The sequence below is a fragment of the Macrotis lagotis genome, chromosome 7 (genome assembly GCF_037893015.1).
Source record: "Macrotis lagotis isolate mMagLag1 chromosome 7, bilby.v1.9.chrom.fasta, whole genome shotgun sequence".
In the NCBI taxonomy this organism is placed as follows: Eukaryota; Metazoa; Chordata; class Mammalia; order Peramelemorphia; family Peramelidae; genus Macrotis; species Macrotis lagotis.
Window position 1 is genome coordinate 133,686,721 of NC_133664.1, and position 23,393 is coordinate 133,710,113.

The 23,393-nt window shown below is 35.0% G+C and overlaps 1 protein-coding gene across 1 annotated transcript; it reads right to left on the minus strand.

The window, feature by feature from the left end:
* Nucleotides 1-3,338: 3,338 nt before the first annotated feature.
* Nucleotides 3,339-23,162, minus strand: LOC141494155 (uncharacterized). The gene is made up of 2 exons (XM_074195282.1): nucleotides 23,079-23,162; nucleotides 3,339-4,877 (listed from the first exon to the last, which is right to left on the minus strand). The coding sequence occupies exons 1-2, from the start codon at nucleotides 23,160-23,162 to the stop codon at nucleotides 3,339-3,341; spliced, it is 1,623 nt and encodes a 540-aa protein (XP_074051383.1).
* Nucleotides 23,163-23,393: the final 231 nt, after the last annotated feature.

Genomic DNA, 23,393 nt, shown 5'->3' on the forward strand with positions numbered 1-23,393 from the left:
GAGAGAGAGACAGAGAGAGAGAGAGAGAAAGAGAGAGAGAGAAAATTTGAGGATTTATAAGGGTTTAATTTATATCCTGCAATTTTGCTAAAATTCCTAATTGTTTCCAGTAGTTTTTTAGATGATTTCTTGGGATTCTCTAGGTATACAAAGAGTGTGAGTTTTATCTCTTCCTTCCCAATTCTAATTGTTTCAATTTCTTTATTTTTTCTAATTGCTGAAGCCAACATTTCTAATATGATATTGAATAGTAGTGGTGATAATGGGCATCCTTGTTTCACCCCTGATCTTACTGGGAAGGCCTCTAGACTCTCTGCATTGAATATAATGCTTGTTGATGGTTTCAGATAGCTATTGCTTATTATTCTAAGGAACTGTCCATTTAATTCCATACTCTCTAGTGTTTTTAGTAGGAATGGGTGCTGTACTTTCTCAAAAACATTTTCAGCATCTATTGATATAATAATATAATTTCTGATAGGCTTGTTGTTGATATAATCAATTATACTGACAGTTTTCCTAATATCGAACCAGTCCTGCATTTCTGAGATAAATCCTACTAGGTAATAATGCATTATACTAGTGGCGACTTCTTGTAATTGTTTTGTTCAGATTTTATTTAAGATTTTTGCATCTATATTCATCAGGGAGATAGGTCTATAATTTTCTTTCTCTGTTTTAACTCTTCCTGGTTTAGGTATCAGCACCATATTGGTGTCATACAAAGAATTAGGCAGAGCTCTTCCCTATGGCACTGGAGATTTTTTCTTCATGAGTTCAATGATGGCTTGTGGAATTTCTTTTACTGAGATAGGGTGTTGAGATATTAAATCCCTTAGAGGAGAAGCTGAAAGAATTACAGGATGACATAGACAGCAGAGCTACTCCTCTAAGAATTTGAATGCTATCCAATTGTGTCCATACATATTCAATATTGAAATCACTTTATTGTCTATGGTATCTTTTAGGAGAATATAGTTTGCTTCCTTATCTCTTGTAATGATAACTATTTTTGCAGCTGCTTTGTCTGAGATAAGAATTGCTACCCTTGCTTTTTTCACTTCAGCAGAAGCAAGATATATTTGGCTACAACCTTTTCCCTTTACCGTATATGTATCTCTCTACTTCAAATGAGTTTCTTGTAAGCAGCATATTGTATGATTCTGATTTTTAATCAACTCTTCTATTCACTTACATTTTTAAGAAGAATTCATGCCATTCACATTCTTATAATTACTAACTCTTTATTGCCTTCTGTGCTCGCTTCCCTCTGTATTTTTCCCCTATTTCTCTTTATCCACATTCCCCAGTATTTTGTTTCCAATTACCTCCCCCTTTAGTGTGTTTGCCCTCCTATATCCACACTGCTCCCCTTTCTTTCCCCCTTTCCCATTTTTCCTTTTCCCTGCCCTTACTTCTCTTAGTTCCCCTTTTTCTTCCCCCCACCGTCTCCATCCCCCCCCTTTTCCCATTTTAAAACTAGGAAGTTAAGATGTTTTTCAAGTTAACTGAGTGTGTGTGTGTGTGTAAATTAACTTTAAGCCAAGACTTATGAGAGGAAGATTTGGGTGTTTCTAATCTTCTCCCTTCTTCCCCTCTATTACCATAGGTCTTTTGTACCTCTTAATATAATGAGATTAACCCTTTTCAATCCTCCCCTTCCTCTTGTCTCCTTCCTGTTCCCCTTTTAAAGGTGGAAGTGTTTTTAAATCATTCTGTCTGAGTCATAGAAAATCCTGAGTATCCTTTACTTCTGGCTAAGTATATTCTCTCTAATAGAATTACAATTCTTTAGAGTTATTAGAGACTTTCTCCCAAGTAGGGATTTAGCCAATTCCATCCCATTGGGTATCAGTCTCACGTATAAGTCATGAGTGTCCATTTCTGGCTAAGTATATTCTCTCTGAAAGACTTACAATTCTTTTTTTTAGGAGCTATCCATTTATTAAGGTTAATTACTATGGCTTGTAAAGAAGCGAGGTACTCTTTACAAGAATTATTTTGTTTGGAAATCCTTCCATTGTTGCATTTTTGAGTTGCAGATGTTACTCTTCTTCAGAGAATCAGGAGTTCTGAAGATCTCCATATTTATTGCTACCTATTTCTTGTCAGTCTTTTATATCTTTTAATTTCTACTCTAATTACAATATTTTTTAAAAATTGCCTTTCTAAAAATCATTCCAGAAGTCTTTTCCTTAGTTCCCTGATTTTGAGTGACCTCATAGTCATTCATGTAGTAGTGCATTTCCTCTCATTTTGAGGCTTCAAAAGATTATGTTTTACTGCATAGTAGTTACTTCTTGCATTGTACTCTCTTTGGGATTGTTGAATCATTTTTATTGTCATTATTTCTTCTAAGATTTTTACAAGGCAGAGTTGTAACTTGTTATTCTTTATTCTGGCATCTGATGGAAGAGAGATGAGTTTAGACAATCTCTTTATCAGCCAATTGCTCAGTCTTACATTTCTTGAAAATTAATTTTGTAACATGGGTTGGGATAGAAATTCAGTTGTTAACAGATACAAAAAAATGAAGAGAGATAAGAATTTTTGATGTTTTTTTTTTTTTAAATGAAAGGGAAATGGAACAGTCTGGATGGGGTAAAGGAACAGGAAAGGTCTTTTTTATTCTTGGGAGAGACCTGAGTCAACTGGGGAAAAGCACAAGAAAGGAATGCTTGCAGATTTAAGGTCTTGGAATAGACAGATGAGGATGGGATTGAGAAAAAGAATATGATTTAACAAATAGCAAGTGTATCTTTTCTTCTGGGAATGGAAGAAAGGAGGGGAAAATGATTAATAATTTTTTAGAATGTGAGAGAAATGGAGTTAATCTAACAAAAACTCCTAATTTACTGAGATTACATTGGTGAAAATCAGTTGCCACCAGTTGCTGCAAATATAACAATTAATAGGGAGATAGCTAGGCAATTGCAACTAGGAGAATGGTAAAAGTTTAAGAGATTTCCTTAAGCTATAGGATTTTCTTATAGTTTGCATTCACTAACTTTCAATCAAAGATTAGGTCTTGCTGAAATCTTTCTCATATTCACTACATTCATAAATCTTTCCTTCCTATCTGCTGTGCAACTTGTGATTCTCAAATGTTGGACAACTGTTCACTAACTGAAGATGTTCTTTCTCCATTATAAACTGATGTTGAAAAGGCATTGTCTGTAGAATTTATAATTCCGTATTTATAATAAACTTTCTAAAGTGGAATATCTTATATATGGCTTTTTTCTCTGGTTGATACTTTCACCCAGTTAATTACATTCTCTCCCAATATGATTCTGAATAAAGTCACTGTTCAATTGATCTTTATCATATGCATAAGGTTACTCTCCACTATGAATTTTTTGATGGATAGCAAAGGTTGTACTAAGAAGGAAGGCTTTCCCACACTCAAGACATTCATAAGGTTTCTCTCCAGTGTGAATTCTCTGGTGTTCAGCAAGTTCCATGCTCCAGCTGAAGACTTTCCCACATTCATTACATTCATAAGGTTTCTCTCCAGTGTGAATTCTCTGGTGTACAGCAAAGGTTTTGCTGAGAAGGAAGGCCTTCCCACAATCATGACATTCATAAGGTTTTTCTCCAGTGTGAATTCTCTGGTGTTGAGTAAGCTGGGAAATCTGGCAGAAGGCCTTTCCACATTCATTGCATTCATAGGATTTCTCTCCACTATGAATTCTCTGATGTTCAGTAAGAACAGTGTTCTGTCGAAAGGCCTTCCCACATTCATTACACTCATATGGCTTCTCTCCAGTATGAATTCTCTGTTTTACAGTAAGCTGGGTGCTCCTATTGAAAGCCTTTACACATTCATTACATTCATAAGGTTTTTCTCCACTATGAATTCTCTGGTGTACAATAAAGTTTGTATTTAAAAGGAAAGCTTTCCCACATTCATTACATTCATAAGGTTTCTCTCCAGTGTGAATCCTCTGATGATGAGTCAGCCCTGTACTTAAGCCAAAGGCCTTTCCACATTCCTTACATTCATAGGGTTTCTCTCCAGTATGTGTTATCTGATGTTGAGCAAGGTGTGAGCTCCATCGGAAGGCCTTCCCACAATCATGACATTCAAAAGACTTCTCTTCAGTATGCAGTTTATGGTTTTCAAGGAGATTCAAATTATAACTGAAGGGCTTCCTACTCTCATTATACTTAGGGAACATTTTGGAGCAGATTTTATTACAGTTTCCAAGGGCTGAGTATAGTCTGAAGTTCTTTCCATATATATCACATTTAGAGAGAGTATTTCCTAATGATATTCTTTGTTGTGCAAAATGAACTGGTTCCAAATGAGTACTTTTGTCATACTGACTATAATCATGGCCTCCCACTTCATCAAAAGGTCTCCTTTGAGTGTCTTCTGCTACTCTCAGGGTATCTTTCTTGGTTTGTTGCCTGTCTAACCTGGTAGCACATACCCACATTTCTCCCAATTTGGAGATACAGACAACACTATTTGTGAATCTTTCTGAGAATGATTCTTTCATAGAAAGGCCCACCTTCATAATAGATTCCTTGTTTTCAGGCCCAATCTCCCAATCTGGAGGGTGGATTCTAGAACCATCTCCTTCTGGCCTCCATGGTACCTCCCCTTGCTCCAGCTGGACAATCACCTCTGGTGTGGAAGCAGCCAGTACCAAGCACACCAGATTCTGGTAGTTTTCCAGCATCACCTCCTGGTATTGGTCCTTCTGAGGGGGTGCCAGGCACCCCCATTCCTCCCAAGTGAAGTCCACAGCCACATCCTGGAATGTCACTGATTCCTGAGGGGCTGCCCCGCTCGGACCCCGCGGAGTCTCTTCTGGGGTCCCGGTGCAGGCGGGGGCCGGGGAAGGGGGGGCATCCCGGAGGGGCCCCGGCTAGACTTACAATTCTTAAGAGTTATGAGACTATTTTTTTTCTGTGCTGGGATATAGCCAGTTTCATCTGATTGGATAGCAGTTTATGTTTATTTATCCCCCCATTTTTTTCCTTTTCATGCATCTCTTGAACCTCCTGTCTGATGTCTCAATTTTTTATTTAGCCCTGGTTTTTTCATCAGAAATTTTTGAAAGTCTTCTATTGCATTAAATGTTCATCTTTTCCCCAGAAAGAGAAGACTAAGCTTTGCCTGATACTGGATTCTTGGCTGCATTCCAAGTCTCTTGCTCTTCACAATTTATTGTTCCAGGCCCTTTGATCCCTTATTGTTAATGCAGCCAGGTCCTGAGTAATCCTTATTGTGGCTCCTTGGTATTGTAATTGTTTCTTTCTGGCTACTTGCAGGATTTTCTCTTTTATCTGATAGTTTTGGAATTTGGTCTCTGGTTCCATGATATCTGGGCAATTTTCCATCATTTAATCCTGTAATAGTAGCCTATCCTTTGTTTTTCTCTTAAATGTTTTCAGGAAGTCCTATAATTCCCTGGTTGTCCCTCTCTGAATTTTTCTCAAGGTCAATGCTTTTGCTAATGAGATATTTTACATTTTCTTCTTTTTTTATCTTTTGCTTTTGTTTAGCATTCTCCTGCTGTCTCATGAAGTCATTAGTTTCCAGACTACATTCTTTTTTTTAGAGAAGAGATTTCTTCATTTAACTTTTGCAACTCCTTTTCTAATTAGTCAATTCTATATTTGAAAGAGCTATCCACTTGATCAGTTGATGTTTTCAGAGAATTATTTTCTTTTTACATTTGCCCAATTGAGGATCTCAGAGAATTATTCTCATTTTGTAATTGTCCAATTGTATTTTCCAATGATTTGTTTTCTTGTTGCAAGGTGTTAATCTTCTCATGGGTTTCTTTTCCCAGATTTTCAAATTGATTGTTAAACTCCTCTCCTTATTTCTTCAAGGAAGTCCTTCTATGCTGCAGACCAGATTATGTTCTCTTCAGAGGCTAATCTGGGGCTAATCCATGCTCCCAGGCTGTCCATGAACCCATGCTCCTGGCAGAGTCCACCCTCTGTGCCTGGACTCACCCAAGATTACAAAAGACAAATCCTTAGGTAGATATTCTTTCTCCTGGCTTTTCTTTCTGGGTTTTGTTGATCAGATTTATGCTAAGAGGTTTGTTTTATATCATACATGGGGGGAGATCAGGAGCTTTTAGAACTGTGCCTGTCTTCTCTACACCATCTTGACCAGAAGTCTCTGTAAGGCCTTTTCAATGTTAATTTTCTTACTCATCTTCATGAATTATGTGTTTCTACTGGTTAAATTAATATTTTTCCTCATATTCAACCTATGCATCTTCCACTCAGTATATTTCTGTCGATTTACTCCTATGCCTGTAATACTCTCCATCTTCATCACTATAATCTTTATCTTTCTTCAAAATTGAACTCAGGGGCCACATACTCTCTGGAACCTTTTTGTTCCTCCAGAAGTAACTGCTTTTTAATCTCTAAAATTACCTTATGTTTAGTTTGCTTAATTACCTTATTCTTTATGGAATGATGAATATAGGAATAAGTAGAAGAGCATCAAAGATGAAAGGAACCTTAAATATCATTTATGCAGTCAAATAACAAAGTAAACCAAATATTAGACACAGGAAAGGAAGATTAAATTCCAATCTTGCCTTAGATAATTATTAACTGTGAGATCTGAGCACATCATTCAATCTCTATTTGACTCAATTTCTTCCTCCAATATTTTGCTAAAACAAAGAGAACTGCTATAAATATTTTGTACAAGTGAATCCTTTTCCCTTTTTTAATGATCTCTGGGATATAGATCTAATAGTGGTACTGTTGGATAATAATTTTATCTATCATTAGTATGTTTGCAAGATAATAGGTAAAAGGAGAAAATGAAATAATATTTAAAATGATTTCCAAATATTGAAGCACTACCTAAATGTTGTCATTATTTTTAAATAGCAAAACTCTATTCTACAGTTGAGAAAACTTTGGCCCAGAAAGTTTGGTGATATATCTAAGCTCCCACAGTTCTTGTTTTACTTCTTTTTCTAAGTCTGAATAGGATTTTTTTTGTAAATTTTATGTAAATAGGGAATAACCAATCTGATATGTTATATGTGCAACATCATGTTAATCTTATTGATGATTATTAACCATATTGATGATTGAGGATGTTTTTCCTTCATTCTTTTTTTTTAGTTTTTTTTTTTTTTTGCAAGGCAAAGGGGTTAAGTGGCTTGCCCAAGCTAGCTAATTATTAAGTGTCTGAGGCCAGACTTGAACTCAGGTACTCCTTACTCCAATGACAGTGCTCTATCCACTGTGCCACCCCTTGTCCTTCACTCTTTTTTTTTCTTTTTTTTTGTAAGGCAAATGGGGTTAAGTGGCTTGCCCAAGGCCACACAGCTAGGTAATTATTAAGTGTCTGAGACCAGATTTGAACTCAGGTACTCCTGACTCCAGGGCAGGTGCTTTATCCACTGAACCACCTAGCTGCCCATTGTCCTTCATTTTTAAAGAAGACCATGACATCAGGGAGGTGATGCCATAACAAGCACATGAAACATGGATTGGAGTTAGGGGGTCCTGTTTTAAGTCACCAAGCCCATTTTCTTCTCCAGGGTCTTCTGGATCCAATGAACAGATATGAATCAGGAAGACTGGAGATGGCCCTGGATGCGAGACATTCAAGATTAAGTGATTTGACCAAGGTCACACAGTTTCAAGTGACAGAGTTGAACTCAGGATCTTCTGACTTCAAGTCCAGTGCTCTATCTACCACACAATTTAGCTATCCTGTTTTTCCATATTTGTCATGTATGATAAGTGAAAGAAGAATAAGAACAAAAGGAAATAACACAAAAAATAAAAAAAAATAAGAAAAAGTGAAAATAGTATGCTTTGTGAGTTCAGGCTACATAGTATTTTCTCTATTACTGTTGATGACATTTTTCATCAAAAGTATTTTAGAATTGTCTTGGATCTCTGTAATGGTCACTGTCTGGTTGAGAAGAGTTCAGTCGATCAGAATTGATCGTTACCCAATATTTTTATTACTGTTTTGAATGTTCTCCTAGTTCTGCTTACTTCAGTAAGTCTTAGTTCCTATATCTTCCAATGTTTTTCTGAAATCTGCCTGCTCATCAAGTCTTAAAAAACAATATTTCACCACATCCAAATACCACAACTTCTCCAGTCATTCCAATTAATGGGCATGCTCTAGGTTTCCAATATTTTGCTGAAACAAAGAGAACTGCTGTACATATTTTGTACATGTGAACACTTTTCTCTTTTTTAATGATCTCTGAGTTATAGGTCTAATAGTGGTACTACTGGATGATAGGATACACACAGATGTATAGCTGTTTCAAGAAAGTTCAAAATCCTCTCCAGAATCATTGGATTAGTTCACAACTTTACTAACAATGTATTATTCTAGTTTTTTTAACTAGCCCCCCCCAACATTTATTATTTTACTTTTTTGTCACATTAACCATTCTGATAAATGAGGGGTTGTAGTTCAGAGTTGTTTGAATTTTAATTTCTATAATCAGTTATATTCTGGACACTTTTTTCAAATGATTTTTCAGAGCTTTATTTTTTTATCTGAAATTTTTCTGTTTATACCTTTGACTTTATCAATTGAGGAGTATCTTTTATTATTATTATAAATTTAACATAGTACTCTAAATATTTTATAAATAATGCCTTTAAGCATTGTAAAACATTAAGAAAATTAACAACAACATTGTGAGATGATTAACTATAATGAGTGTATCTCCTCTCAGGAGTTCAGTGATTAAGGACAATCCTGAGACACCTGTTATGGAAAATACTATCCACATTCAGAGAAAAAAACAAGCTATGGAGTTTGAATTCAGAGCAAAACATACTGGGCTCTCTTTTAAAACTTCATTTATGTTCTTTTTTCTTTATTTCTCATATTTCCCCTTAGTTCAAATTCCTCTTTCACAAAATGACTAATATAGAAATATGTTAAACAAGATTATACTTATACAATTTTTACCAGATGGTTTGCTATCATAAGGAGGTGGAAGGGAAGAGAGTGAGATAGAAAAATGTGGAGCTCATAAACTTGCGAATGGATGAATTTTGAAAATCTCCTTTGAATATAATTGGAAATATAATACTAAATAATTATGCAAAAGAAAGAAAGAAGACCTTTATCAAAAGCACTGGCTGTAAAAATTGTTTCCCATCTTTCTGCTTTTCATCTAATCTTGGTTTTGATAGTTTTGACTTTTTGAAATCTCTTTGATTTACTGGAACTAAAATCCATTTTGCATTTTTAATGTTCTTTATAACTTTTTTGGTCATAAATTCTCCATTGCTCCAGAGATCTGACAGACAAACTATTTCTTGCTCTTTCAATTAGCTTATGATATCACCTTCTATTATTAAACTATAATCACTTTTGACTTTATCTAGGTATAAACTGAAAGATATAGGTCTATGCATAGTTTTTCTTATACTATTTTTCCAGTTTTCACAGATGTTTTTGTCAAATAGTAAGTTATCCTGGAAACTAGAGTCTAATTTAATAGATTATTCTAGTCCTTTATTACAGTTTCTTTTGTATGTAATATATTCCACTGATTTATTCCTGTATTCCTTGGCCAATAACAAATAGTTTTAATGATTTTCACTTTATAATATTTGATAAATTTGTATCTTGTAAAGCAAATCCACATTCCATTGAATTGTTTAATTCCTTTGCATTTTTGAAAATTAATTCATTTTGCTATTTTTGATCTTTTTCCTCCAGATAATTTTTATTGTTACCATATTATATTATATTTTAATATTAACATAATGTAATATACTATAATTAAATATAAGCTGTAATATGATATTCTGTAATGTAATATAATGTTAAGTTATGCTATGTTTTATTGTTTCATGTGTTATATTGGGGTATGTTACATTATTTTATATTATACAATATAATGTAATTATATCTATTTTGTTATATTGTATTATATTGCTAGAAAATAATTTTGATGGTGTGATTGGCATGTCATCAAATAGATTGTTACTATTTTTATTTCTATGAGCTCAACTTACCCATGAGCAATTGTTATTTTCAATAGTTTGGATCTGACTTGTTTTAAAAAACATTTATAATTTTTTCATAGTATATATGAATTTGTCTTGGTAGGCAGTATTTCAAATATTTCATATTTTGTCCAATTATTTTAATTGAGATTTTTCTTTCTATCTCTTGGAGCTGAGATTTGTTGGTAATATATAGAAATGTTGAAGCTTTATGTGGGCTTATTTTATGTTCTGTAACGTTGCTAAAGTTGTTGCTTCAAGTAGTTTTTAATTGCTAGTCTAAGATTCCCTATGTATACCATCATATCATATTGCAAACAGTAAATTAGTTACTTCATTACATATTCTAGTTCCTTCAATTGTTATTTTTTCTTCTTATTGCTAAAGGTAACAATTCTAGTACAATATTCAATAATTGTAATGATAATGGGCATTCTTATTTTACCCCTGAGCTTTCTGGGATTGCTTCTAGCTTATAGTAATTTTATATAATATTTGCTGATGGGTTATAGATAAATACTATTTATCATTTTAGAAAAAAGCTCAATTTATTCTTATGCTCTCAAAGATTGGGAATGTTTTTGGCAAAAGCTATTTGTCAGCATCTATTAACAAAATTATATGACTTTGTTAATTTTGTTATTGTCATGGTCAAATAGGTTAATTCCTTTCCTATTATTGAACCTGGCCTGAATTCCTGGTATAATTCCCACCTGGTCATGGTGTTGATAAATTGCTGTAATCTCTTAGCTAATATTTTGTTCAAACGTTTTGCATGAACATTCATTAGGGAAATTGATCTATCATTTATCTCACTCTTTTTAACTCTTCATGCTTAAGATGTCAACTCAATTTTTGTGACATAAAAGGAATTTGGCAAGACTCCTTCTTTGCCTAACTTTCCAGATAGTTTATATAGAATTGAATTTAATTTCTCTTTAAATGTTTCCATCTGGTCCTGGATCTTCTTTGCTTTGAGAATTATTTGATGGCTTGTCCAATCTCTTTTTCAAAAATGGAATTAAGCATTTTATTTCCTTTCTATTCATTATTATTAACAATAAATAAATACATAAACTTTGTCATTCTTTCTTATGATGACATGACCTGAACATTATGTTTATTATACTGATGAGAGTGCTGTGGAAAGACACATACTTCCTTTTCCAGAGGTTTTACTCCATGGCCTGATTTAATAGGAAACAGGTCTTCTGGTGAATGTCTAGGTGCTGTGGGAGTTCTTGGCCTATGCTGGACAAAGTGCCAGTATATGATTATCTTTAAACAAATTGGCACAACAGCACAGCATATCCTTCCCTATTTCTTAATGGCTTAATCATTGATATGGGTTAGACCTTACACTTGGAGTTCTAATTGTGCAACAAAAAGGTATATCAAAACCTGTTTCTTGATGGACTAACCATTAGTATATACACCATAATCCTTAGAGCCAAAGATTTTGTTTCTCAGAAGCATCAGATTGCTAGTCAGTATCATTTATGGAAAGTGCTACAATATCCAAAGAAAGAAGACACACAAATTGCACACTCCAGATCTAGGGAAGTAGTGATAAAAATGATGATACAGGATTCTTTTGAGGTCCTTTAACTGTAATGAGTACACTTAAATTAGGATCTTTTGGAGAGCAAGTTGTGGTAATTCTGGTTCCAATAGCATACATTAGAGTTGTTGAAGTTAAATAGCTTAGAGTTAGATCTTGGGATAAAGCTGATGGTCTGCCAGAAGGTGAACCTCTCCCAGTACCTGCTTCTCAGTAGCACCTAAATTCTATTAATTGAATGTCATAGAGAGTCAAAGCTGGATAACCCAGCTAAAAATATTGGAATAGGACCCCAGTTATACTTTATTGCTTTTTGTAACTGGGGCCATGATAAAGAGAGACAGTCAGGGAGGTGAAATTCTTGGATTGACACAAGATGGATCAGAGGTAAAATATTTGCCAAAAATATGTACATAACACTGGGCAATTTACATTTTTACATATATTCATCCATTTCACTTGGATTGGCACATTTAACACTATACAGATGGATAAAAAATCTGAATTATGATTTTAATTTCATTTTTACTGATGATGAATTCATACTTTTCTTTTTCTATACTGTTTCTTTGGTGTTCTACTTTATTAAATTTTTAATGAAATTTAAAGAAAATCTTTTTTTCCCTTAAAACCAATTCGTAGTTTTAATTCATAGTTCAAGATATTTCTTACTTTCTTTTTTTTTTTTGTTTTATGCAAGGCTGTGGGGTTAAGTGACTTGCCAAAGGTCATACAGCTAGGTAATTCTTAAATGTCTGAGGTCAAATTTGAATTCAGATCATCCTAACTCCAGGGCCAGTCCTCTATTCACTATGTCACCTCACTGCCCCAGATCCCTTACCTCCAATTTTTTAACTTCTCTTTAGATTTAAAAATTTCTAATCTGATATTTAATTGGATAACAGTTTGTTACTTTTCAACAGTTTTATTTGTACAATTCACTGATCTATGCTTAGTTGTCATTTTGCTGTAAGAATTAAAAAAAAATTCCTCTAAGTTACTTTGACTAAATCCAATAAATTCTATTATGTTGTCTCATTGTTGTCATTTTCTTTAGTGAAATATTAATTGTTTCTATGGTTTATTCTTTGAAAAAATCCTTATTTAGGATTAGATTATTTAGTTTGTAACTAATTTTAATCTATCTTTCTATTGTTTTTGTTGAAATATATTTACAAAAATGAAAAAGTACATTTATTATTTTTGCCTTTCCGTATTTGATTTTGAGGTTTTTAATACCCTAATACATTGTCAATTTTTGGTCAGGTGCCATGTGCTATTGAGATAAGGATTTTCTGTTCCCATCTAGGTTTTTGGAAAGATCTGTTCTCCAACTTTGCAAATATTCTATTTACTTTCCTTGTTTCTTCCTTATTTTTTGTTGGATTTAGCAATTTCTGAGAGGGAACAATTGAAGATCCCCATTAGTAATATTTTGTTTTCTATTTCTTCCTGACTTAGCTTTTCCTTTAAAAATTTGGAAGCTATATATAACTTAGTCCATACTCTTATAGTATTGAGATTTCTTCTTCATCTATGGTGCTTTTAGTAAGAAGCAGTTTCCTTCTTTATCTCTTTTAATTAGATCTAATTTTATTAATTTTAAAATATAATTTATTAAAATGTAATTTATTTAATAATTAATTCATTAATTTCGAATTTGATTAACTCTTCCTTTTTTTATAAATTCAGCTGAAGTCTAACAGTTTCTACTCCACTCCTTATCTTTACTCTCTGTGTGCCTCTCTGCTTCAAGGGTGTACCTTGTAAATAGCATATTGCAGGATTCTGGTTTTAATCTATTCTGCTAACTTAGGTTTTAAGGGAGAATTCAATTTGTATCCACAGTTATGGGTACTAATGTATTTTTCTCCATACAATTTTCCCTCCTGTTTGTTCTGTCTCTCCTATCATTCATTCCTTCTTCACCAGTGATTTGTTTTGCCTAACATTTCCCTGTTCTATCTTCCCTTTTGTCAGTTCCCTCCTCCCCATTTATTCAAACTTCTTCTTTCCTATTTCCCTGAGTTAGATTTGTATATTTGACTGATTGAATGTATTATTCTGTCTTTGAGCCAATAGTGATGGGGTAAGATTCAAGCCATGGCCATTGCTCACCCTTCCATCTTCATCTCCACTGTAATAGATCTATAGATCTTTCACTCTGTCATCTTTTTATGTAAAATAATTTTCTGTATTCTTTCTCTTCCTTCATGCTATATCTAGAGTATTCCTCTTTTTCTTTCCTTAATTCTCTTTTCTGTCATTCCCTCAAATTCAATTTTTGCCTGTTTCCTATATGTATATTTCTTTTAGTTGTACTACTAGTGATACTTTTAAAAAAGAACTACAAATATCATTTCCTATGTAAGAATGCAAACATTCAATGGAGTTCAGCTCCATTGATTCCTTATGATCCCCCCCTCCTTTTACCTACCTCTTTATGTTTCTATTAGTTCTTGAATCTGGAGATCAAAATTTTGGTTAAATTCTCATCTTCATCTTATGAAAGCTTGAAATTCTTCTATATTATTAAATGAACATTTTTCCATTGATTTAATTATACCTAATTTTGCCAGGGAAGTTATTCTTGGTTGGTACTCCCAACTACTTTGAACTTCTGAGATATCACAATTCATGAACTTTTAAAATTGCAGCTGCTAAATCCTGTGCAATACTGATTTTTACTCCCCAATATTTGAATTATTTTTCTCTGACCACTTCTATTACTTTTTTCCCCTTGAACTAATAATTCTGAATTTTGACTATAAAGTTCCTTGGAGTTTTTATTTTGGGATCTCTATTCTCAGGTTATCAGTGGATTCATTCAATATCTATTCTGCCCTCTGGTTCCATGATATCAAAAAAATATTTCTTGATTATTTATTGAAAAATGCTTCTCAGTTCCTACTTATGATTATGACATTCAGATACGTCCTAGTGCTGGTTTATGGTATGTGCTGCAGCTGGGGCAGTTTCTGTTTTATTCTTGGGTCTACATTGAAGTACTTGGTAGTGTGGCTGCTGATGGTTTCCTATTTACTTGGGGCTCTGCTAAAGTATATGACAGTTCTTAGAACTGGAGTTTGCCCATTTCCCTTACTGTGTTTAATATTATGAGGAGTTTGCCTCCCCTACTGTTCTGGAGTTCAGGGTCTTCTATGGGTTTGATTATGTGGATTTGCTGCTGGCTTATTGGGACGCTTCCTGTCATGGACTGTACTCCCCTTTTCCCCAAGTGAGACAGATTTTTTTCTCACAATCTTCAAAGTTTCTTGGACTCAGAGATTCCTTTACTCTGTATTTTTGCTGATTCTCTGTTTTGGGCCACTGTATTATGGTTGATTGGTTGTGAATACAGAAGAGTAAGGGGATTTACTGCTTACTCTGCTACCTTGGTTGCTGGAAGTATTATTTAAGGATTGGATTATTTTGACTCTAAATATAATACTAACATATAATTTGTTAACTGGCTCTTTTTTTGTAAGGTAGTGGGGTTAAGTGACTTGCTTACTCGATCACACAACTAGTTAATTTTTAAGTGTCTGTGTCTGCATTTGAACTCAGGTCCTCCTAACTCCAGGACTGGTTCTCTGTCCACTGCACTGCCAACATGCTCCCTGATAACTGAATCTTTTTGACAGAGGACATTAGAAAAAAAGAGATATTTTTAGGTTGTATCCATTCTTGGGGGTAGAAAAATAGATTTTAAACAATAAAATAATTTAAGGAAAAAAATAGGAAAAGTAGGAGTTGTTGCTATTGCTTATGTTGCTTATATGTTGTTCTACAAAAGGACTGATGTTATTCCACTACATATAAGTGAAATGGATTTGATTTAAGGAGGGCAGTGGAGATTGGAGGTAGGGAGGGACTATGCAAAGTCCCCAGTCTCAGTTTCTCCTCTGTAACCATCTGGTTCCAGTGGCCATTTATGGATCAGTATGTGTGAAGATGGCCCTGAATGCTGTGGGAGACCTTTCCCTGTTTAACCTAAGGTCTTTCACAGATCACAGTTTGACCAGAGGCAATGCCCATTCAGTGATTAAGCCAAGGTAAGAGAGATAAGACACAAAGAGGCCAAGAAAGAACACTTTTACTTGGATCCAAAAAATTAAAAAGGGAGGACAAGATACTTGTAATTTTTCAGTGCTTAAAGCAGGAAAGAAAGAAATGAAGCAAAGAACATTCTTTTGCATGGTCAAAAAAGCAACAAAAAATTGAGAGGTAAAGAACCTCAGGGTTTCTGATCAAAACAGAAACAACTGCTATTTACATTGTCTTTTCAGGGTTCAATCAATGACCAAGTGTGGTTAGCCTGAGATTCATTAATGACAATCAAGGACAGCCAGAGAGATCTGGGACTTTTAATACCCATGAAATCAAAACCAAGAGAAAAATATTATGGTCAGGTATTAGACTACTATGGCGGCAGAGATAGTAATAGTGGGAAAAATAATAGAGTTCAAGAAGGTTGAAGACTGAATAAAGGTTCTCAAATTGAACAGTTAAAAGTCGAAGATAACTTTAGAGAAGGCAGTTTCAAGAGATCTGTGGAGCTGGAATCTAAAATTCAAAGGATTTGAAAAGATAATTTTTTTCGGTCATTTTTTTGTTTGGTATTTTATTTTACCACAGATAACATGTATAAATCACATTTGATTTTTGGATTTGGGGTTTTTTTGCAAGGCAATGGGGGATAAATGGCTTTCCCAAAGCCAAACAGCTAGATAATTATTAAGGTCAGATTTTAACTCAGGTACTCCAGACTCCAGGGTCGGTACTCTATCCACTGCATCACCTAGCTGCCCCTCACATTTTTTTTTTTAAATCGTTGAGATCCAAGTTCTCTCTCTCTCTCTCTCCCTTCCAGCCAAATCCCCTCATTGAAAAAGCAAGCAATTGAATGGTTTATAAATGTATAGTTAAGGCAAGCATTTCCAAAATAGCTATGTTTCAGAAAAAAAAAAACACAAAAACAAAATAGACCTCCCTCAAAATAAAAGAAATCTCAATAAAAATAAAGGTTAAAGATTGTATGTTTTAACTCATTCTCTGGGAATGGATAGTATTCATTATTATGAGACTTTCAGAGATTGCTGGAGTAAGAAAAGCTAAGTCATCCACAGTGATCATTCTACATAATATTGATGCTACTTTGTACCTAGTATATTTCATTTTGCATCTCCTTGTGTATGTCTTTCCAGATCTATCTGAGATAATCCTGCTTACCATTTCTTACAATAGAATATCATTCCATCATAATCATATATCACAACATGTTCAGGCATTCTCCAGCTGATCCCCTCAATTTCACATTTTTTCCTCCATAAAAGAGCTGCCATGAATAACCTTTTATATATGTGTCCTTTTCCTTTTTTGTTTTTTATTTCTATTTGGATGAAGATCTAGTACACTCCCAGGATATAGGGTATGTGAGCCTTACCCTTGGGAATTCTACATACAGATTAATGTTTGTCCCTAATTTTTTTGTGTGTGTTTTGATAATTATTTTATGGGAATAAACTTCTAACTCGTCGATTCTTAAGCCATCAACCCTACCAAATCTGAAGCCACTCAGAACTCTTCCAGTTACTATTCTTGTTATTTATTTATTTGTTTGTTTGTTTATTTGCTTATTTATTTATTCATTTATTTATTTTGGTGGGGCAATGTGATTATATGACTTGCCCAAGGTCACAGAGCTAGTAAGTATTATGTGTCTGAGACCACATTTGAACTCAGGTCCTTCTGACTCCAGGATTGGTGCTCAATTCACTGTGCCACTTAGTTTCCCTTAGTATGATCTTTTTAATATCTTTAAATTTTTTGCTCTATCATTTCTTTTCTTTTCCCTGTCTCTAGCCTTCATTTTCAGGTCAGGTGATCACTGAAGTCAATTCTAATTTAAATAGATCATGAATTTATTTAAATAATTTTTTATGCATTACTAAAATATTCTTGTTTAAGAATGAAAATAATACCCTGCCCCCCACCCAATACAGACCCTCATGAGCAATAAAGGAAAGAGAAAAAATAAAAATAAAAATAAAAAAATTTAAAAAATGTGCTTCAGTCTGTGTTCCAACACCACCAGCTCTGTCACGACTGAATGACATTCTTTATGATAAGTCCATCACAAAAGTTACTTCCATGTTTTTCCACCATTGTCATTGCTGATAGCAACTCCCTCCATCTGTACTTCCTCACTACCATATACTATATTTTCTCTCTCCTTTCACTCTGTCCTTCTTCTTAAATTTGCTGTAGGGTAGCTGAGTGGTGCAGCAGACTCATCACTGGCCCTGAGGCCAAGAGGCCTTAAGTTTACATACCACTCCTAGTCCCAGCAACCTCCTAGCCCTGTTGTTACAGACAGGTCATCCAATTCCAGTGCCTTGCAAGAAGTGAAAACGAAAATGTCTTATATCTGACCACTCTCCCCCACAGTCCACCCTCTCCTCCATCATTCACATGCCCCCTCCCTCATCCCCCTTCTCTCCTTATTCTAGATGTCTCTACCCCATTAAGTATATATATATATATATATATATATATATATATATATATATATATATATATATATATATATATATGTTGTATCCTCTATGAGCTACCTCTGATGAGAGCAAAGGTTCCCTCATTTCCCCTCACCTTTGCCCCTTCCATATCATTGCAATAGCTCATTGTAATAAAATATCTTATTATATGAAATATCTTAGCATGTTCTACCTCTCCTTTCTCTTGCTCCCATTACATTTCCCTTTTAGCCATTGAATTTATTTTTACAATATATTATATCTTCAAATTCAGCTCTCCCCTGTGCTTTATCTATATAAGCCCCTTCTACGTGCTCTATTAAATGAGAAGTTTCATATAAGTATTATTAGTATCATTTTTCTATGTAGGAATACATGCAGTTCATCATCATCAAGTCCCTCATATTTTACTGTTCTCCACTCTCTATGTTTCATATAAGTCCTGTATTTGAAGATCAAACTTTCTGCTCATCTCTGGTTGTTTCAAAGGGAACAATCTAAATTCTACTAGTTCATTGAACTTTTCTTTATTCCCTGGAAGAGGATGTTCAGGTTTTTTTTTTGGGGGGGGTGGTTGTTTTTTTCTTTTATTAAAGATTTTATTTGAGTTTTACAATTTTTCCCCTAATCTTACTCCCCCCCCCCCCCCGCAGAAAGCAATCTGTCAGTCTTTACTTGGTTTCCATGTCGTACATTGATCCAAATTGAGTGTGATCAGAGAGAAATCATATCCTTAAGGAAGAAGCAAAAAGTATAAGAGATAACAAGATCAGACAATAAGATATCTGTTTTATTCCCCTAATTTAAAGGGAATAGTCCTTGAACATTGTTCAAACTCCACGGCTCTTTAACTGGATACAGATGGTATTCTTCATTGTAGACAGCCCAAAATTCTCCCTATTGTCGCACTGATGGAACAAGCAGGTCCAGAGGATGTTCGGTTTTGCTGGGTAGTTGATTCTCAGTTGCATTCCAAGCTCTTTTGTCTCCTGAAATATTATATTTCAACCCTATGAGCCCTTATTGTAGTTGCTACTAAGTCCTGATTGCAGCTTCATGATATTTGGATTGTCTCCTTGTAATATATTCTCTTTGATGTAGGAGTTCTGGAACTTAGCTATAATATTCCTGAGTATTGATTTTTTTTTTTTTTTTGCATCTCTTTCTGGGAGAGATCAGTGGATTCTCTCAATTTCTATTTTACCCTCTTCTTCTAGGATATCTGGGCAATTTTACTATTGAAATTCTTTAAAAATGAGGTCAAGTCTCTTTTCCTAATCATAACTTTCAGGTATGCCAATAATTTTTAAATTATCTCTCCTGAATTTGTTTCCAGATCAGTTGTTTTCTCAATGAGATGCTTAACATTTTCTTCAATCTTTTAATTCTTTTGGTGTTGAAGTATTGTGTCTTGATTTCTCATAAAGTCATCAACTTCTTTTAACTCCACTCTACATCTGAAGGACTTGTTTTCCTCTGAGAGCTTTCTTATCTCTTTTTCCATCTGGCCAATTCTGCTTTTTAAAGCATTCTCCTCCTCAATAACTTTTTGAACTGTTTTATCCATTTGACTTGTGCTGGTTTTTAACATGTTATTTTCTTCAGCATTTCTTTTGGATCTCCTTGACTAAACTGCTGACTTCCCTTTCATGCTTTTCCTGCATGTCTCTCATTTCTCTTCCTAATTTTTCTTCTATCTTCCTGGATTTTCAAAATCTTCTTTGAGTTCTATCATAACCTGAGCCCAATTTCTATTGTTCTTGTAGTCTTTAGATAAAGAAACCAGTACTTCCTCATCTTCAGATTGAGTGTTTTTATCCTTCTTGGGATCATAGACAATGTACTTCTCCATGGTGTTCCTTTTATTCCCACTCATTTTCCCAACCTGTGCCTGGTTTGGGGGAGCTTCCTGAGCTTTTGAGTATTATTGGGACCCCCCCAACAAGGATCTCAATGTGTGAATCTCTGTCTTCCCTTCTGGTCTGTGAATGACCACAAGTGCAGCCCTCTTCCAATAGGCTGAAGTGGGGGGACCTGCTGTTCTATGGGGGGGGGGGCTAGATTGTGATCATGATCTGAATGTGGTCAGAGCCCTAGAGTCCTCTTCCAGGTGCAGAGGAAAGACCTCAGAATCTCTCTCCAGTCCCCTACTTTTGGTAGGCTAAGCACTCAAGGCTAAGTTGCCTGGGGATTCCTGCTTACTGGCTCCTCCTGCTTCCTTCTCCTGGATCTGGGCTGCTGGCACCACAGCTGCTGGCTGAGTGCCCTGAGGACTGGGCTTCATGTGCCTGCTCTGGCAGAGGTCTCCCTGCTGATCTTCCAAGTTGTGCCCGGTGCTCCCTAGGGTGTAGGTCAGGAAACTGCCCCTGCTGCCATGATCTCTTGCTCCCAGGAGGCCTAGGGCTACCTCCCAGAGGCTGAAGTTCCTTTACTCTGGCAGGCCACCCCTCTAAACCCATGGAGCTGAGCCTTTCCAATATTTTCCAGGTTACTTTGGTCTGGAGAACTGCCTCACTGGATCCTTCTGTGGGCTCCATCTCTCAAAAATTCAGTTACAGTAATAATTTTATGATTTTTGAAATATTATATGGAGAGCACCTAAGAGAGTTTCTTCATCTTTCACCAGCTTGGCTCTGCCACCTGTTCTTACTTTTTTGAAAAGATCATAACATGATGGAGGTGATGCTATGACAAACACATGAATTGGATTTCAGTGTGGAAGTGCTGTGCTAGGTTATTAGCCTCACTTTCTCCTCTGGAACTTTTTCTTTCCAGTGGCCAGATATGGATCAGGATGACTGGATATGGCCCTGGAGGTGAGGCAATCAGTGTTAAGTAACATACTCAAAGTCACATAGCTAGTTAGTGTCAGAGATTAGATTTGAACTCCTATGCTCCCAGTTCCAAGGACAGTGCTTTATCCACTGTACCAAATCAGTTCACAATTCTAACAACAATGCACTAATTTGATCTTATTCTCTATATGTTTGAGAAATGAGACCTTTATCAGAGAACCTTGATTCAAACTTTTTTCTCAGGTACTACAGCTAACCCTATTTCCCCCTCTATCCTATTCCGTCTTGTGCTTTTCCATTCTATTTCTTTTCTCCTTTCAGTCTGTTCCTCCTCAGTGTTTTCCTTCTGACTTATCCCTCCCTAATCTGCCCTCTTTTCTGTCACCTCCCCTATTTTTTCTTATCCCCTTGCCCCCTAATTTCCTATAGGATAAGAGACTTCATTACCCAATTAAATGTGATGGTTATGCACCCTTTAAGCCAAATTTGATGAGAGTAAGTTTCACCCATTCCTTTCACCTCCCCTTCCTCTCATCTGTAAAAACTTTTGCTTGCCTGCTTTATGTTAGATAATTTGGCACAATCTACCTCCCCCTTTCACTCTCTTCCAGTAATTTCTTCTCTCAGCTCTTAATTTTATATTTTTAGGTCTCATAACTTTATATGCATTCAGATGTGTGTCCTTCTATATAAACCCCTTCTAACTGTGCTAATAATGAGAGAGCTTATATGAATTATTGGTATAATCTTCCCATGAAGGAAGATAAATGGTTTAACAATATTTAGTCCATTATGATGTTCCTTTCCTGTATACCTTTTAATGCTTCATTATAGTCTCATATTTGAAGATCAAATTTTCTGTTCTCCTCTGTTCTTTTCATCAGAAAAGTTTGAAAGTCTTATACTTGATTGACTGTCCATGTTTCCCTGAAAGAGTAATCTCAATTTGGCTGGTTAGTTGATTCTTGTAATTGAAGATTTTTTGTGTAACAAAATACTATACTCCAAGTCCTGTGATATACATTAATGTATTATATTGTGTTAGCCTGACTGTGGTTCCATGACAGTTGAATTTTTTCTTTCGGACTGCTTATAATAATTTCTCCTTGAATTGGAACTCTGAAATTTAACTATAATATTTCCTGGGAGTTTTCATTTTGGGACCTTTTTCAGGAGGTGATCAGTAGGTGTTGTTACCCTCTAATTCAAGAATATCAACATGGCTTTTCTTGATAATTCCTTGAAGATGATATTTAGGGTTTTTTCATGGCTTTCAGTTATTCCAATAATTTAAAATTTTTCTTTCTTGGATCTATTTAACAGGTCATTTGTTTTCATGATTTCTCAAGAAGTCATTATCTTCCATTTGCTTAATTCTAATTTTTAAGGAATTATTTTCTTCATTGAATTTTTGTGCATCCTTTTCCAATTTCCTTCTTTGGGAAATTTTAAATTTTAAGTTATTTTTTCCCTCAGAAAATGTTGTGCCTCTTATTCATTTGGTTGAATCTACTTTTCAAGGAATTCTTCTCCTCATTGTCCTTGAGTACATCTTTTACCATTTAGTCTACTTTTAAGATGCAATTTCCTTTAACATTTTTTTTGCTGTCTCCCTTCCTAAACTGCTGACTTGTTTTCCATGATTTTCTTTCATCACTACCATTTCTCTTCTCAGTTTTTCTCTACTTCTCTAACTTGATTTTCAAAATTCTTTTTGAGCTTTTTCATGACCTGGAACGATTCATAATGTTCTTTGTATTTTTGGATGTAGGGGCTTTGATTTTGCTATTAAACTTCCTTGTCACCATAGTAACTTTCTATGATCAGAGGTTTTTTTTTGCTCATTTTCCCAGTGTATGACTTGACTTTACATCTTTATTAAAATTGGACTCTGCTTCCAGTGTGATGGGCAAAATATTCAAGCTTCTTGAATTCTGTGTAGATGTTTTTAGAGCTACTTCTAGGTACCTGCTTCTTTTTTGGTTCTTTCAAGGTAATAAAATCTAAGGACAGACATTTATTGCTCTTCTGGCTTATGCTCTGGTCTGTGAGTGACCACAGGACATGTCCTAGTTCTGTGAGAAATGTCTCCACTCCCCATAGGAAGCAGCTCTGGTGGGTTTCCTGCTCCTTCTGTCTCTGGGAGTGTGACCAGATGTGAGTATGGCCAAAGCAACAGAGACCTACCTCACTCATAGCAAAGAGATCCCTGTAATCTCCTTCCAACTTCCTTATTGTCCTTGGACTGAGATCTCTGGGAGCAGCTGCCATTATTGCAGATTTATTGACTCCCAAGGACTTCTGGTTTGCTATGTTTGGGACTACTCTGCCATGACCTGGCTGGATTGTATTCCACTCTCACCTAAGTGCAAAAAGATCTTTCCTACTAAAGTTGTAAGTTGTCTTGGACTGCCATTCTAGGACTTATTTAGAGATATTAAAGGTATTTGGATGATTTGAGGAAGAACTTGGGTGAGTTCCTGACTTACTCTACCATCTTCA

Excerpts from the sequence above, each read along its gene's own strand:
- LOC141494155 (XM_074195282.1), bottom strand. The coding sequence starts at position 23,162 with ATGGCAGCTGCTCCCAGAGATCTCAGTCCAAGGACAATAAGGAAGTTG. Across the intron at positions 4,878-23,078 it reads ATCTCTTTGCTATGAGTGAG|CCGGGGCCCCTCCGGGATGC; the intron begins GTAGGTCTCTGT and ends TTGTAAGTCTAG.